This window comes from Xiphias gladius, chromosome 2 (genome assembly GCF_016859285.1).
Source record: "Xiphias gladius isolate SHS-SW01 ecotype Sanya breed wild chromosome 2, ASM1685928v1, whole genome shotgun sequence".
Lineage (NCBI taxonomy): Eukaryota > Metazoa > Chordata > Actinopteri > Istiophoriformes > Xiphiidae > Xiphias > Xiphias gladius.
In genome coordinates this window covers 8,042,396-8,060,920 of record NC_053401.1, presented here as the reverse complement: position 1 = coordinate 8,060,920, position 18,525 = coordinate 8,042,396, and the positions used below count along the sequence as shown (strand labels likewise).

At 40.9% G+C, this 18,525-nt stretch overlaps 1 protein-coding gene across 4 annotated transcripts in view; it reads left to right on the top strand.

Annotated features, from left to right (window-relative positions):
- snd1 (staphylococcal nuclease and tudor domain containing 1) overlaps positions 1-18,525 on the top strand; it is a 169,264-nt gene that overhangs the window by 7,844 nt on the left and 142,895 nt on the right. For all 4 annotated transcript variants that reach the window (XM_040144266.1, XM_040144260.1, XM_040144252.1 and 1 more), the window contains 6 exons: positions 2,163-2,323; positions 3,929-4,020; positions 4,598-4,756; positions 4,861-4,967; positions 5,527-5,617; positions 11,167-11,271. In XM_040144266.1, coding sequence (XP_040000200.1) covers positions 2,163-2,323; positions 3,929-4,020; positions 4,598-4,756; positions 4,861-4,967; positions 5,527-5,617; positions 11,167-11,271 — 715 coding nt within the window. The remainder of the gene's footprint in view (positions 1-2,162; positions 2,324-3,928; positions 4,021-4,597; positions 4,757-4,860; positions 4,968-5,526; positions 5,618-11,166; positions 11,272-18,525) is intronic.

The window sequence follows — 18,525 nt, the reverse complement described above, 5'->3', positions numbered from 1 at the left end:
ACTGTACAAAAGACAACAGGGAGCTTTAAAACAATTTACCAAGGTTCGACATTTTGTATCTAGTTAAAGTACTTTTGGTTGCAGAAGGTAGCAATATGAAGATGAAAGATGTAGCCTACAGCACGTTCAAATATAAGGGAATTGGAAGGTTTTTTTTTTTTTGGTTTTTTTTCTTGACCCCCAGTAGTCTTGCTCAGTATTGCACTTTCTTACCAATCAATATCTGTTTTGATTTGAAGCAGTGAGTTGGTTGGAAGGAGTTGCTGACCTAAAAAAGAAACCAGTCTATTTGGAGAAATGGATAAGTTCACTATCATCTGCCTGCACACATGGAGTTATTTCTGTATCTTAACCAATCTCCGCTTGTGAGCTTCTTTCCATTTATTTCTGTGGCTTTACAATGTCTGCTTTCCTTGATTGCATTGTTAGTGTCTCTCACTCTATCTTTGTAGCTTTCCGTTCCTGTTTAGCACTTAAATTTTAAGTAGCTTAAACACAATTGACTTCTTACAGAAAGTTTCACCATTGTTGCTCAGTAAGCAAGAAACAGTTTCAATTCAATTTGAAGTTAGTGGTTTATTCAGTGTAGAGGGGAAAGCGAACTTCGAGCCATTCTTGGCATGAGTCCAAAAGCCCAATTAGGAACACACAGCTGGAGAACAGGTTATGTGTGTGTTTATGTGTGTGGCATTTTAATTGAGGCACACTTTGTTGCCTCTCCAAAGTGAACAGTGTCTTAGGCAGCGAGATGTGACAAATTCAGCTTATGCACTGTTCATTTTTAAAAAGCTTTAGTCAGTATCGCTATGCCCATATCAATCAGGCAGCGTTTACTTTTTGGAAAAACAAAGGCCTTTTGGCCATTTGAAGTTCTGAGTAATTAAAGTTGTACAAGGGCCCTCAAAGAGCAATAGGCTGCACAATTAAGAGAGCCAGCATGGAATTAATTGTGGCGTTTGTAGCAAGCTGCGTGGTTGCATTTGAAAGAGCTGTCAAACACTGTTGTTGTCTCTTCACAAAATGCTTGGATAGATTTTTTTAAGCAGTTATAATCTGGTCATTAGCTTGTTCCCACTAAAACCGCAGTGCAGTTTGTCAGGAACAGCAGTTTATCAAGCACTTGTTTCAACAAAGCTGGAGCCTTACCAAACTCACACAGTCCTACACTTTTAATGAGCTCTTGTGCACGTTGAAGTTTACAACCAGTGACAGTTTTGTTGCACCGAAAAAGCTAAAACTGTTGCTGTAATTTCATGAATTGTAATGAATTCAATATAACAGAAGGTAAAAAGACCTTTCACATTGGCCAAAAGTTGAAATAATTGCTAGTTCTTGTAATGCTAATATTTGTCAATTTAGAACAAGTCTTTGGTAAGGTCATGTTTTAACATGGCCTGGATGAAAGCAATTAGAACATGTTGAACTTAACAAGATGTGCGACTCTATCAAAACCTTTTCTGCTTGTTCGATACGGTGTGTCCCTTTTCTGACTAGTGTGAAATTAATTGTAACTTGTTAACAAGCTGAGGTAGCTATTATTTTTCAAGTGGGTTGTCGAAGGGGTTTTATGGCACTCAAAAGCCTCTGATCTTTATACAGCTGTTTGTGACCTAGTTATGAGCAATATTTTAACTCGAGCTACCACAGCATCAGTGCTCACTAACAGCATTTTCATTTTCCAAAGCAGGTAAGGAACCATCTGTGAAAGTTTCAATGTCAGCTTCACTCAGCTGCAAGTTTCAGTAGTAAGCCAGGTTTCATGACACTTAACTAATTCAGTGGAGGAAATTTAACATAGTTGCCGTGGAGTTCTCATTTTGGTTTCTTATTTTAAGCAGTACATTGATCTTCAGGTATTCAGCTTCACACTGTGGCTGCATGCAAGTTTTACTAAAGGAGATGGCTTGGAAAGAGAGGGAAAATATGCCTTCTTTTTTTTTTTTTTAACATTAGTTGGTTAAGAAACAGCAGCAAAAAACTAAAAGAGATTGAAATAAAAGTCAGGTCTTCTAAGAAGATTGTACAGCTATCCTCTGTTCACTAAATATACGGAGAGCAACATATTGATTTTGACACTTTAGCAGTTTTCCAGAGTTTGAAATGTGTTTTGTGTTGTTCCTTTTATTGTGTCTTAAACTTTCCTTTTTTATTTGTGTGACCAGTCCAGAGCAGGCCAGACTCTGCGAATTGGAGGACCAGGCAAAGTCTTCCAAGAAGGGCTTGTGGAGTGAGGGTGGCGGCACACACACCATCCGCGACATCAAATACACCATAGAGAATCCCCGTAACTTCGTCGACTCCTTGCACCAGAAACCTATCAATGGTAATGGATGTGGGAAGGGTTACGCACAACGACACACTCACACAGACAAAGCTTGGCCGAGGAAACACAGACACATGCCATATAAAAACACATACAATATTACATAAGCCTCTATTATCCCATAAAAGCCGAATTAGCAGGCTGTGTCAGAAGTCCACCGTTTTGGCTGAAGGTATATCGCTATAAATATCAATTCAGTGCATGTAATGGCACACAGTATATCAGCATACAATGGCTCATTCCTCCAGTCTTTCATCTCGGACCTACCTGATGTGTAATGTGCCACTCACTTTATTTCCAGGCAACGGCTGTTAAGAATGGCTAAGCTCATTTCACTACCCTTTAATTGAATGGGAAAATGAACGGGGAAACGTGTTTTTCTTCATACTTTTATTTCTTGTTCTTACCATTCATGAGAGACAGTCAGGTTTGTTTGGAATTGGAGGCAGCAATGGAGCCGAAGCGCTTTAAATGTGCACTGAGTCGCTGTGAAAACCAGAATACCAATTTCTCTTTCATCTGCTGATGTGGACCCACATACATAGACATATGCACACAAGTTATATACAGAAAGAAGGCATATATATATATATATATATATATATATATATATATATATAAAATAAAATACAATTTATGCGTAAAAAGCCTCTCACACAGATGACTCAAATGCTGTCCAATTTTTTAGAAGTACTCTAGAGGTTAGGAGGTACAGTGAAATTATGATTTCCAGGACAAATACAATGTAATACCTGAAAAGCTTTCCAAAAGAATTAACCTTGCCCCAAACCTTTATATGCTGCTTATAATATTGTCAAAACCTTAAAGTGACCGTCAACCAAAAAAATCTGTTTTGTGTACTATTCAAAAAATTCACCTTAGTAGGTGTTAAAGGTGGATGTTTAAATAAAAATAAAAAAACCCATCTGCATCTGAGTTTTAGAGTGTTGATGGCACTAGCGTAACAAGTAGTTTATCAGCTGTGTTTTGGCTAAATAGATTCGTGGTGTAGACAAACTGACAGCAGTGTAGTGGATTATGCTGCAGGATTATGCTGTAGGAGTGTATGCTGATTTCTGCAAACCTTTTTCCAGCTACCTTTTAAGCCTACACTGGTGAGTGTTTGATAAAGATAGGTTTTGGTTGGAGTATCACTTTAAATAGATCAGTCTGTCATGACATTCTCCTCTTTGAGAAGTTTGAGAGTGATGCTTTAGCAAGGCACCTCAGTCCCAATGTTCAGTAAAACACTGTGGCTGTTTTTAGCAGATCACAGGTATTGTTTGAATTCAGTTGAGTATCATGCAGGGCATTGCTGAAAAAGAGTATATATGCTATGGCAATCTGTCCAGGATGAAGGACGATTAAAACAAATGAATTAAATTCAGAGATCCATTAGTCTGGCCTGAACAACCTTGGGGCAACTTTCCTCAAAGAATCGGATGTTGAGTTTCACCCTGGATGCCTAGTCATTCAATCCTTTCCCTACATTTTCCACTAAAAAAAAATTAAGCATGTCTAATCCGAGAGCTTGATTCCTGCATGCTCATCGTAATTCGACACAGTCTCCTCCTTGAAACGCTTCTACATTCTTCCTCTCTCCAGCCATCATCGAGCACGTGCGTGACGGCAGTGTAGTTCGTGCCTTGCTGCTCCCCGACTACTACCTGGTCACTGTCATGCTGTCTGGAATTAAGGTAACCACCACTTGCTGCACTTACAGATGTGGTTAAATGTGAACTGTTGAACAATTTTATTTTTGTTGACAAACTGTATTATAGTCAAGAGACTACTGTAACAACAAGTAGGTAGCATAAAAAAAATGCATTGTCACTGTCTGTTTGTTCTAGCAGTGTCATACCCACTCCACTAAATTTCCCCATCAATCTCTTTCACCAAGCCTAGCTTTGGCAGTGGACCCCTCAAGATAACTAATCTTTTTCATCTCCCACTTGAAGATATTACATCCATTTCAAAGTGTTCTTTGTCTCGCTGTTCAAAGGCTTGTTTGCTCGTTGCGCCTCTTGTGTTTGTATCTGTTTTGCCACACACAAAAGGAGAATACAGATAACATGTACAGCAAGGTGACATCAGTTAAGAGGATAAGCACTAGAACTGCTGGTTGACAATTCGGAATTGCGGTAGACAAAAACTCGTTCTTCTCCTTCAATGATGAAATAATCAAATCGGACACATTTTAACACAAGTGTTATTGTGGCAATGTGTGTTTGTGTTTTTTATTTTTTTATTTTTATTTTAAAAATTTCTCTCCAGTGTCCCACATTCAAACGAGAAGCTGATGGTACAGAGACACCAGAGGCATTCGCAGCAGAAGCCAAATTCTTCACTGAATCCCGTCTTCTTCAGAGAGACGTTCAGATCATCCTGGAGAGTTGTCCCAACCAAGTCATACTGGGCACCATCCTTCACCCGGTAAGACACAGGAATCACCACCTAATCGTGGCAGTGTCATTAAAATTCTGGCTTTCTGTGTCATTAATTGCTCTTTTGTCTGTGCTTCTTTCCCTTTCTCTCAGAATGGTAATATTACAGAACTTCTGCTGAAGGAAGGCTTTGCCCGCTGTGTGGACTGGTCCATGGCTGTTTACACCCAGGGAGCTGAGAAACTCAGAGCTGCTGAACGGTGCGCAACTTCAGCAGTGCAATTACTTGTCCACAGAAAACTTAACTTTTGTTGAATGTAGTCCTATATGTAGGTTAGTGCAGAGGTATTGAAGATACTAAAAACTACAAAGGAAAAATGATGACATTTATAAGTCCTGTTTATTTCTAATAAACCTATCATTAAGCATTTTAGTTAGTGGCAGACAAGCTGTTTTAAGAAGAAAAGTGTAGGAGCCCATTTTACATTATATTTGGTTCTGATAATCAAAATAGAAGATATAATGAATAAAAAGAGTACATGCAGATTCTCGAGGTAATGGAAGTAATTGTGGAACTTAGATAGTCATATAGTCAACAGCCTCACTATTCTGCTGCAGTGACATTCATTCAATACAGTCAGTGCAGCAATAACTATTGTCTAATCATGTAGAAATTTTCTTGCTTTAATGAGCTTCTATAGCATTTTTACAGCCAAATGGATAATTTCCAGTCACTTGATTAAACCCTTTATGTTCTAATATCCGGCTGATAGTGAGGACTACCACTGATGATGATGATGTGGTTTTGTTCTTGGCCAGATCTGCTAAAGAGCGCAAGGTCCGCATCTGGAAGGACTATGTGGCACCCACAGCTAACTTGGACCAGAAGGACAGACAATTTGTAGCCAAGGTGAGGTCTCGACTTGGCTTTTATACTGTGTCTCATTGGCGAAGACGCTGTCTCCTAATCTTGTCTTAATGCTTTTTTTTTTTTTTTTTTCTTTGGCCCCTAACATAATGTTTTTCCATTAGCGTCACTTATCTTTAAACACTACAGAGAAAGAGCTGGAGTTAGGTATAAAACTTTCAACATGACATGCAGACATTATCCAGTCTGAATACGATTTGGCTTCAGTGCTAAAGGAAAGCTGGTCATTTCTCTTGCTTCCTCCTCTTGATGTGTGCTGCAGCATTTCCAATCTTCTCCCAGCACTGCAGCAAAAGCAGAGCCACTTTGAGGCCTCTAATGAATTATATCCTCCTGACACCTCTTATTTTCACATTTGCACCCCCCCCCCCAATAAAAAATAAAAAGAAATAAAAAAAATGGAAATCCCTTCAGTAAAGGTACGAGGAGAAATGCTTAACAGCAACCTTGAAGCACTCCCCAGTCAAATTAGGGCTAAATCGCTGGCGTATGCTTTAACACTGTCACAGAACGACCCCCAAAAGCCAAGAACTAGAGATATTACCTTTGGAGGTTATTGGCCAGGGCCTCAGGGGAAAAGAAGTGTCCATAATATCAAGTACAAGGGGGTACACTCCCTCCAACTTGTCAGCACACATTAGTTAAAATCAAGTGAGATGGACTCCTTGATATATTTTGTTAATACAGTCTAACCCTATTGCCACTATGAGATGACATATTATAGGTTCCAATCCATCGCTTAACGTAGTAAAGCAACTCCAGCCTTAAGACATCAGCTTTAAATCTGGTCCCTTCTGTGTGTATTTGGATGATGAGTTGCACCCACCCTTCCCTTCACTTGGTATATTCTTCTCTAGTGTAAATGTGTGTTTAAAAAAAAAAAAAAAAAAAAAAACTGGAAAAAAAAGTTTAATACGCCTGAAGTTTGTCTTTTGTCTGCATTTGCTCCCTCCAGACCCTGAACTTTTAAGACCCTAAAAAATTCATGGCTAGCCTTAGGGTTACATAAAAGGTGTTGCTTTGGCAATCTGCTTACAGAATGAATTTGATAAACTGCACTCACATAGAGAAGGCGCAAAAAAGAAACTATGTATATTTTTTCCTGAGTCAGAGGGAAGAGGCTAGGGAAAGGATAAAACATTTATATTTTCAGTGTGAGCTGCTGTCGGATCTCTCTGAACCATCTCAATAAAAGAGGGTTGGATGCGGGCAGAGGGGGAGTGAGGGAACATTTGGTGGGGAGCTCAGGACGATACATGAAAAAGAGGCAGAAGGACTCCAAAAAAAAAGGGAGGTAGAGGTTTACAGAAGAAACTGAAAGTGTGAGTTTGTATGGAGCGGTATAGGGAGACTTAGGGGAAGAAAGAGTATTGGGGGAAACACCTAATAAAGATCCCTGGGACTATGCATGTCCTCTATCTGTTTTTTTTTTCTTCTTCTTTTTGCTACTGCGGTACTACACTGTCGATGGCCCAGTTAAAGCTTGATGTACTTTTTGATCTCTGTAGGACTCTTTTCTGTCTCTCTTTCCCCTGCAACTGCTCCCTCCCAAAAGAGCCACTTTCAGCTGATGCTATATTAGTTTGTTTTAGGGATTAGAATCATTTTCTAGAACATGAATGTGATCCTAAGATAGCTTGAAAAGTTGTTCTCAACAGAGTGAAAGGCCTCCGAAATGGCAGCAGGACCATGTGACTCTTAAAAACTCTCCTTTAAATGTGGCTGGCGGTTGTGATGGAAAATGTCAGGCTGACCCTGCAAATGGTTGAGCTGTTTTAGAGCTAAGTATGTATCGGACGGGCTAAGGTTACTCAGGGCTGTCATTGCCCTTCCATACTTGTCCCTGTGACATTTGTCGGCACCTAATACTGCAATGCACTGACTCTCTCAGGAACACATCTATCCATCAATCCCATCATCATACACTCCTCCCTTCTCCTCGTCCACTCTACTTTTCACTTCTTATTATCTGAGTGATGGATAGAGTGGAGAGGCAGAGCAGGTCCAATCCCCACAAGTCAATTTTGCTGACGCATCTTCCTTTTTGACTGTCTCGCCTCTCTCTACTGGGACTGGAGGAGCGGATGTAGGCCATGTCCCAATAGTCTTCTTCTCCCTCCGTTCCTTTCCTTTCCCCTCCCCTCCTCTCCCCCAGGCAACCATCGACCTGCGAGGTGATGGATAAAAAGTGACGTGGTGTAATCCTCCTTACCAACCTCTCATCACTAGCTTTTCAGGAACACTGCTGCTGTTGCTTTTAAGTCCACCAAATCTATTACGAATATGGTAGTTAAAATGCAAAACTAGTGTGTATTTGTAATGTTTGAGGATTATGTGAAAAGTAACTGTGTTTTACAGTAGTATAGATCATGTTTTTGTGAAACTGATAGATATAAAAAAATTCCTTATATATTGGCTGATGAAATTTGATGTTGTATTTTTTCATTCTTAAATTGTTACCATAATATTTTATCCTGTTGCCAAATTGACAGTGTATTGAGTGGCATATTCCTAGAAAAATAAATCGCAAAACCTATCCCACAATCTTCCATATAATGCCTGTGATCATGATAGTGGACTTAAATTGTCACAATTTAAAGCTGATTGTGGCTGATCTTAAATATTGTACTGATGCGTATGTACCTCTTTATCTCACAGTTCTTTATTTGAATGACAATCCACATGAAGTTACTCAATGCTACCCTTGATTTACATGATTTCCCACCTCTGATAACACTCATGAGAAGTATAGAATTTTCTGTATAAACTGTTGAATGCACTTTCTATAGTAGACTTTGTAAAAAAAAAAAAAAAAAAAAGGAGTGTTCTTTAATCCATTGGTGCAAAAGTGCAAGTTAAGGTTTTTTTTTTTACATAATTAGTATACCTATCGGAGGTTAAGAGGGAAAGAGATGAGTCTCTTTTGGCTGTTAGTATATGTCCCAGTTAAAATAAGTCAGACAAAATGGTTACAAGGTCAGACAGGTTATTTTAAGAAATAAAAAAGTCACTTTTAGGTTAGGATGATGAGGAAAGGGTAAAGTGGTTACTGCCCTAGTTAAAATCAGTCAAGTGGAAGGGTAATCAAGTGAAAAAGTCTCTCTAGATTATTGGTACCTGCCCACGGTAATGTCCTCCTGAAGACTAATTTCAGCAGCACTCAGTGGCTAGATGGTAGTTTTAGGTGTTTATCGTGGCATCAAAACACCACTAGCTTCTGTGAAACCATGTAGTTCGGATGACAAATCGTCTCCACTGGCGGAGGGTCTGAAACCCTTCCATAGGTGTTGCTTTTGAGGGAGTCGAGCTGACATGAGTCATTAGTAAGTCCAGGCTAAGCCTGTGCTTGGCCCTATGGATAAAACCAACTTAATGGATTGGACTAACAACCAACACATTCCCTGACAGTAGCCAAGATCCTCCTCGTGCTATCACTGATCTTGGCCACTGCAGATGTCATGTCAGCCATGGGCAGAGGGTGGCAGTAGATCCCCACCTCTCCAGTACTAGATTAGACAAGTGAGTCATGCTGCCTGCGTATTTGTCTTCTCTGCCTGCCTGCTCGACCCTCATGGCAGCTACTTTGCAAAGACTTTTTGCTTTATTTTTCTCTCTGTTTTCCATCTTTTCCTCTGTCTCTGCTCTTGTGATATTTGCTGAGAGATTATACCCCGTCTTCCCGGCGCGTTCCATCTTTCTGTTCTTCTACCTTGGTGTGTGTTGATCTGTCCTCTGCCTCTCTCGTCTCGCCTCCTCCGGCTGATAATTAGCCAGTAAATGCTGAGCCATTTTCTTCTGCTCCTGCCACATTCTTTCTCTTGCACTTTATTTACTTGGGCAGGCCACAAAATGACCTTGTTACAGTGTGAATTTGTGTAGGCTGGTGTGCTTGCATGTGTGCTTGTCTCCGTGTGCATGCATGCTCCCCCCCGCACTTACTCATTACACCTCTCCTCCTCCCTGTCTCTCTCCCTCCTGCTCCCTATGTCTCTGTATCGCTCCCACTCAGCTCAGTGATTAGTATATGATGTATTTTGGCTGCTGTTGTGGGCAGCCTATTTAGCATGTGGGCTGGTCTAATTTCTGTTCTCTGGTGGCAAATGCAATGGCAGTCTGATTGTGTTTTCATGAAAAAATCAATCTCCCAAAGAGCACCTGGATACAATACACTACACCAGGATCTGTGACTGTTATACACGCTATCAAAAAGGTTCAACTTACTCTTAATAACTCAAAAGGATTTTTAGGTGTTTTGTTTTTCTACCATACAGTCAAACACACAAACACCCACACAGTCCAAATTGTGCTTGAAAAATGGCTCAGACCTGCATCTCGCACTTTTAGGATTTCAGCTTGAGTGATGATGAGGCCATTTAATGCACATGTGGGTGGCAACATGTGTAGGGTGATTGATCTTGCAAGCGCCCTACTTAAAGGCGCTGGGTTTGGATGCCTCCTTCATCTCAGTCACATTATAACCCCAATTTGTTTTTTTTACTTGGGAGGGCACAGCCACATAGCAAGCCACATATTGTACATAGACTGGCCTGGGTTACAAATATTTATGCCACACTTCATTATTATTCATGAATTTAACCAATAAATGTATCTGATCTGTATAATTTGTGGGCTTGGACGGCAGTTTGCGCATCCCTGTATACATTCCGGAGTGATTAGTTAAGTCCAGACAGTGCTTTCTTCTGTGGTGTTCCTCTCTGGAAACTGACGCTGCAGTGATATAGTAGACTAACAGTCCCATGAGCTGTAATTTAACAGCTGTAGCTTTGAACATCCCCCCATATTCGTCTGAACTCTACCTGCTGTAAACTGTGGTTGTTGCCTTTAGTACAAAAGAAATAACATGTAAATGCCAATCATGAATTAGTGTGTGTCTTTGATTGCACTTGTAAAGGCCTCCAGAAGAAAAGTGCTGCCAGCCAGTTGTTGGGCAAAGGGCTGTGAAATGCTCTACCAATCTATCCTTAACACGATGCTTCTGTTATAAAGCTTTCTCTTGCACTCTGTCTACCTCTTTCTCCCTCCCTCCTGCCCTCCTGGTGCCAATCCCCCAGATAGCAAAATGTCCTCCCTCTGTCCTCCAAACCTTGTCGGGCCTGCTGGGACGACGACTTAGCTCGCTTACTTACTCAGTTACTCAAGGATCACTCCCTCTTACCTCGCTCTCAGTGCCTTCTACTCGTCACAGCACACGATCTGCACCGTTGCCCCCCTTACACTTTTGAATAGATCTCTTCCTCTCCATTTATCCTTTACCTGCTCCTTTACTTCCCATCTTTCTTTCAATCTGTCTGCTCACCCATACAACAAAATGCAATGCGACTCTTCAGTCCCTCTGGGGTGTGAATTTCCCTCGAAGATTTACAGGCTTTCTTGGACTCCTAAATTAATTTCAATTTAGGTTACATGTTCTTATTTTTGTGCTTTATGTTCGCCCGATGACATTCCCAAACCTTTGTCCTTCTGTTTTTATTTTGACCACTCCCTCTTCTTTGTTCCCTCTGTCCCTTTAGGTGATGCAGGTGGTCAATGCTGATGCCATGGTGGTCAAGCTCAACTCTGGAGAATACAAGACCATCCACCTGTCCAGCATTCGCCCCCCCAGGATTGAAGGAGAGGTACAAAGAAACCTGTCTGTCTGTCTGTCTGCATATATGTCTGTACACAGCTTTGCAAAGAGTGAGTGGATAATTGTGTGACTATAGGTGAATGTTGTCATATGTGGGTGAGCTTGTGGTCAGCCAGATAATTAGAAGCTCCACAGAGATGACTGGTGTCATTGCTGTCTCTCCCTTATTGACAGAGTTGGTTTATTTCTAAATCAAACACAAGCTGCTTACATCCCTCTATTTTATCCAACTCTCTCTGTTTAATTTTCATGCTGTCTTCTCTTTCCTTGCGATTTAGTCTTCTCTCTCTCTAAATGACCATGGGAATAATTTTGACCACTTGGTGGCGCCCCTGTAGTTGGGGCACATGCAAACACAGTGAGATGCTTGCACACACCCAGTGGTTGCAGCACTGCAGAGTTAGGCAGATCGATTTTTTTTTTTTCCTCCCCCCTTTCCCCTATGTGCTCCCCTTTTTTTTCTCAAAAAGGCTGTGAAACACACACACACACACACACACACACACACACATATATGCTTACATACCTATATTTAGTGACAACAGAGGGGGTTGTAGATTAGTTAAGAGTAGCCAGAAAAGAAATTGCATGCATGCAGTGACACGTAGACACCGAAGTCTACTGTGCTGTTACCGCTCCACTCTCTCCCCGTCACTCACCGTCTCACTCCCCAACTCTGATTATCAAAGAATTTATTTGTTGAAAGGAAACCCTTTTCACCAGTGTACAATTGACGCTCTCCTTGCTTATTCTTCCAGAAGGTTTCATTTCAACACCATGTATTTATTTTTTGGAATAATATGAGTGATTAGTTTTATTTCTCATTTACTGTTAGTGTCTGAGTCTTATAAAATGCTATCATTTTGTAAATAAAGGACTCTTGATGTCTGAAAATGTCACTCCCATTAATTAGAAAGTTTTAGTGTCACAACATTAGTGATTTTTCTTTGAGTCAGAGGAAGAGTTACATATTTCAAATGAAACCCTTTTCTCCCTTTGTTTAACATGTCTGAGGCTGTTTGACAACCATTCCTCTAGTTAACATAGTGTTTACTGTAATATCCAGTTATACACAATTCATGTCTTATATGTCCCTGTTCAAAGAAGTATGAGACCGTGGGGTTGTTGAGTTTTTTTTTGTTGTTGTTTTTGTTTTTGTTTTTTTGTGTAGGACATGGTTGTAAAAATCAAATTGCAGAATGTTTGCAATATCCCTTTATTTTTTGTTTTTGTTTTATTGACTCCCTCTCTGCCTCTTATCCATTTTATGGTTGACTCTTTTCCATCTTTTCCTCTTTATTGTTGTGTAGTTTAGTTTTTATTCTCTACCCTCTCCCCCCATCCTCGTTCTTGTCCCCATCCCTGTCTTTCCCCTCCTGTCGTTAGTGCCTTGCATCATTAAAATACTGCTTTGTATCTCTCTCTGCCCTCCCTCCTTCCTTCTGTTCTCTCCTCCTCCCCCTTCTCCTCCACAGCCCCTTTCTTCTGCTGATCTTTCCCTCTGGGTGAGGACACTGTGGTCAGATTGTTGACCTGCACTGTTGCCTTTCATACGTGTTTCTTCTCCTTAGCTCTCTGTGGTTATAACAAGCTTCTGGGCAAGAACATCTCTCCATTTTGTTTTTCTGCCCTTTCTCTTGTTTCTTGCATTGCACAGCTTTTGCTCCTAACGTTTATGGCCTGGTCCTTTCCTCTCTTAGAATGTCCCTCTGCTATTTTACTTTCCTGATGTACTTTCTCACTTCTTCCGCTGCCTTTCTCTCCCTCCGCCTTTGCATTCCTTTTACTTTTAATTTCCCAGTCCTGTCTTTCTCTCTCTTTCTCTTGTCTGTCACTCTGTCTTTGCCTGCACCAGATGCCTCAACAGTATGCGTTTTGTGCTTCATTACACTGTCGTATGTTGCAGGGATCCTGAGAGAGTGAGCCCAGATGTGAATGTTTGTGTGTATTGTATTGGTGTTATATGGGCACAGTGTTGTATTGCTATTTCTTGTACTTCATGCATATTTAATTGTTGTTTGTGTGGTTGTGTTTCTGATTTCTCATGTAAATACCCTGTCCTTCTGGGTACTTGCTCACCCGGCTGGTAGATTGAACTTTGTTCCTGCCCTGCATAAAATATTATTAGCCCTGTAATGATAATGTAACATCCGTCATGAACTAGGCAGGTAGAAATTATTACTGGGTGCTAATATACCTTTTTTACATTGGTCATTAAATGCATAATTGACATTAATAACAAGTTAAGATAAAATACACACACACACACACACACACACACACACACACACACACACACACACACACCCACCCTAGACTGGAGTGAATTATCACCAATAAAAGGTATGCATCTTTTAACAGTCAGATTTAGAAGATTAGAGATGTCCTTGCTTCCTTTAGGCAGGGCAGGCATTTTGTGACTGCTGGGGGACAGTCTTATTTCGGAGGTTGTGTTACATGAAAAACTGTCACTACATTTTGTGTTTTAATAAGGGTTGTTCATTCTGCTGCTGATAGTGTTGTTTGTTAGCCAGTTATTTCTGTCTGTGAGCTAAAGAGCTGCCTGCCTGTCTGTAATGCTGTTGGCTCAGTTTTGAGTGTTGTCGCTATGGCAGCAATGCAGAAGTTGATGGGTTTACTGAGGCTATGACGAGCCCTTGGACTGTAAGGTAGAATGAAGACAACTGACAGAGAAGCTCTGAAATTTCTGATATCTTAACTAAATATATTTTCTACATTCACGCATGAAAACTTTATGTCCAGTCTCATTTGCCAGCAGGCCTGTGTGTCTGATCGCTAAATTAGGCAGGTGAGCTGTTACCTTACGCAAGCATGGGAACTTAATTTCATGCCTTGTCTACATTACTTTACAGATGCAAATATGGAAGTTCACATTGTGTTAGTGGAAGCTATTCTGGACATTGTAATCTGTTAATCTTTCCCCTCGTTACAGTTTCTTGAACTATGTAGAAAGCCGATCACATTTGTTTATTACACCTCCAAATATTGGTGCTCACCTGCCAAAGTATTTGTAAAGAAGAAATACTTGGTAAAAGCTGTGGGTAGGATTTTTTTTTTTTTTTTTTCTCCACCTTGCCTAAATGATAAGTGAGTTAGTACACATGTAGTATACATACAGTAATGGAATGCACAAACTGAGTGATTCTTACCATTAGGTCAAGTGAGTGAGAGGTCACAGCAGGTATCTCTGAGCCAGAAGCTCTACACACACTGTCATCATGTTGGCTAACACTGTCACGAGTGAGCTGGCTCCTTGCTTACAGTGCAGCAGACAGACACAAAGACATTGTCATGGTTTGCAGCACAGCTTGCACACACGCGCGCACACACACACACACACACACAGTGAGACATGCTTGGTTAAGCTGCATTAGCCTGTGTCAGGAAACATCTTGGAAAATTGGCGTCAGCGTGTGCACAAACATGGATTACACAGGCATGTGCTGTATATGTGTATATAGAGACACGCCAGATGTGTGCATGGGAATGCGTGCACTGTAGCCTATCTGTGAACCTCCAAGGAAATCTCCAGAGAAAACAAAGTCAAAAATTTGATGTTGTGACAATTTTGTGTGTATATGTGTGAGTATATATGTGTGTGTTGGATTCTCTAGAGGTCTGTAGGGATTTTCTTGTGCCAGTTGTCATTATTTTCTCTGTCTGTCTGGATGTGTTTGTGCACTGTGTGATCGTGCATTCTGCAAGCAAGGCCCATTTATGTTTGTGTGTGGGTGTGTCTGGGTGTATGTACTGTTAGAGGGTACTGAGGCCAGATGCGATGTACCAGTGCACTGATGAACTGTGACAGTTCCTGCCAAGCCCCTTTCCTCCTCCTCCTCCCAACTCTTCTGGTTCTTTTAGTCTTTAACACCACACTTCCCCCCCTCAACTTTCATGACTGCATTAATTGTGCTCAGACAGGCAGATTGGTGGACCAATGGTGTCCGGCTGCAGCAAAACGTAGGGCATGAATTACCCCACTTGGGCTCTTCTCCCTCCTTTTTCTCTTATTTTGGTTTCCCTCCCCCCAGTTTACTGCTGTGGCATATCTATAGATGTTATTTTGAGCTTAGGATTTAGAGTCAGCTTTTTCTTCTTACTCTCTCTCCTCCATCTTTTCTCTTCTCCCTGTTTTTGCTCTCTTTCTCCGTTTCGCTCTCTTGTATGTAGCAGGACAAGCCCAGCGTAAATACGAGGGAGGAAAGATGCCTATGCTACTCAGTGACTCACTGTTACACCCACCCACTCACTCACTCTCACTCATTGTGTTTGTGTGTATCTGCTTTTACGGCGCACATGTGTTGAGTCTCGAGTGTTTGTGTGTCATTTCATGCATTGTAATGTAGTGTGCTTATGTGGTTTAAGTAGGGTTCAGGACAGTGCTGCTGGAGCACATAGAGAGGTCAACTTGCAGTCCTTTATATAAGGCAACTCAATGACTATGGCTCATCCCCACGCTACTCCATACAGCCCTGCCTACTCGTCTAACCTCTCTACAGTCCACCTCTGTTAGCGTGACCCCTGACTTTGTAGACGATTTAGTCTCAGTACAGTACATCTGTCATCTCTCTGATGCTGCCTTATTTTTACGTTCACATTATCAGGTTTATTTTTGCGCTGGAACATTGCACATCGAATAGCATTTCAGTAAATACAGTCATTTCAGCACAGGTCTGGAAGTCTGGCAAAGTATGTGGGCAGAATATGACAATTTCCACATCTTCGTACCTATGAAGTACATCAGAATCTCTGAATAATTCTTTAAGGCATGTCACAAAACAAATGACACATTTTTTGTGGTTGCACAGCTTACTGTCATTTCATGGGGTAGAAAATGACAGCCAACAAACAATTCACAAAACTGCAATGTGAAAGACACATTTAAGACGGAAGCTTGGGCCTTATATTCATAGAATTTTGGTTCAGGTTTGTTTAATACAGTAAGGTAAATAATTGTGTTGATTTTGCGATTTTAACTTTTTTTTTTTTTGTTTTTTGTTTTTTTTCCCCCAACAACAAAATGAGGACACACAGTCATCGACCAATATCACTGAGAATAGAATTCTTGAAAATCGATATTATTCTTAAAAATTTCATGCTCAATCAAAATTTATAAAAGAAAATCTGAGGAAGTACAGTTTTATATAATAAGCAAATCTTTAAAGAGACAATCCCATCTGCTCTTTGCTGTCTTCTTGCTGCTAAGACTTGCTTCTCTTCTCCTACTCTCCTCTTTTTTTTTTATCTACCCCCTCCCTCCTCCTCACTTATGTCCTCATCCTCCAAATCTTATGTCTGGCCATGTGTGTGTGCCTTCAGCATACCCCTAGCCTGGCATGACATCTTTTGACCTCAAGCTTTGGTGGAAGATGACAAGGGAGGAGGGTTTCCCACCTCATGCTTCATTTGTACACTATTGGCTGGATGAGACAGATTGGTAGCCAGTATCCCTCCTCATTACTGGATGAATATTTTTTGGCTTCATTGCACCATTGGCTGTCACTGTTAAAAAGCAAGGACTTGGCTTACTTGTGTTTGTGTCACTACAGCAGAGGAGTTATTCAAAGGGGTACATTAGATGATATTGTGATTGTTGCTTTTGACAGATGTAGGTTATAGTATTAACAAGAGCACAAAGTACATTCCACCCGTAATCACTTTTGACACAGGTCATTTATAAATGTGGGTCTTGGGGTGTGAGAGAGATGCAGTATGTTCAGTATTATCCAGTATAAGCCGTATAGAATTGCTCTTTGCTTTCAATAGTTGAATGTCTTTAGCAATATTGAAGATTTTAGCAGGCAGCACTGCAGTTAGTCTAACACTGCATCACCATGTCTGTCTGCAGGGACAGTCTGACCGTCTGTCTGGTCCAAAAATTATAAACGCAACACTGCGCATTTGAGTCGCAGAGTAGCTGCCTTGCTCAGACAGCCAGTGTGGTGCTCTAGCTCACGTTTTTTTATGACATCCTTCTTAATGACAGCACAATCAGAACACGGGCTGCAACCAATCAAAGCTGTCCCAGTAATGTTACCTGCACCAGTCTGGTAGCAACTAATCTTAAACTGAGTTGCTGTTAGTTTTATGGTGCTACAGGTTATTTCATTTTGAAATCCAGGTTTCTTCTTGTGTCTCTTGAGGGACCAGTTGAAGACAGTTCAATAATGATGTATACGTATTCTGCTGTATGGGTAATAATTCCAAAATTGTAATTTGATTTTGCATTGTCATAGTAAAACCAGCAATATCCTTCATGCTCTTGCTTCAGGAAGGGTATGCCCTCTCTCTCTCTCCATCTCTCTCTCTCCGTCTCTCTCTCTTTCTCTATTGTACTGTTTCCCTTTCTCCACTCCAGCCCTCTGCAGCCTTTTGATGTTTATGCACACACAATTGAGTAATGTTGTAAGACATACAATAGTAAATGTTGACTGTTTGTCTAAGACTCCCAGTGGACTTGTTAATCAAAAAGTAATGTCCACTTTGTCTGGAAGACAAGCATACAGCTGCGTATTTCTCTCAAAAGGTAGGCTATACACAAAATAACTCACTCTGCTCAGCCTGTTAAATGCAAAACTAAGGCCTAATACTGTAAACTCCCCCAACATCACAGCCAAACATGCGAAAGGATGATGTGCTCCTGAGTCATGATTTTACCCTTGAAGTTCCAGAAGCTGCAAATGCTTCCAGCAGTAGCATCCACACATTTGCAGCCCAGCCCCTGCAGCCCTGCGACACTGTACAATCCAGCTAGCGTCATGCCTCTGCAATAGTCAAAGATGATTCCTTAGCTTTAGTGGGTAATTTGGAACGAAGGGAATTTACCCCAAATAGAACAGAACTCCCCCTGAGGATAGTGAGAGCAAACTGTTGTTATTGGGTCACAGTTGAGACATAGCAGAGACTCTCTCCTGTCTGTAACCTTCCTGCAACTGCACAATAACAGTTTATAGTTGACGTACACAGAGTTTGTCTTGTCGAGTAATTCAACGTTGCTAATGTTAGTTTATCTGTGTCTGGAGACTGAAGTTGAAGTTGGCTCCATAGTCAAATAATTAGACTTGTCACTGTCTGCTTTTTCCACACAGCCTGAATTCCACTTAACTTTCAAGGGATGCTTAATCTCCCCTTCAGTATCCCTGCAGCTGATGTGGACCCCTTGGTAGTTGCAACATGAAGTGGTCCGGGCCCATTGTGAAATATTGGGAAGTTGCTTCCATCA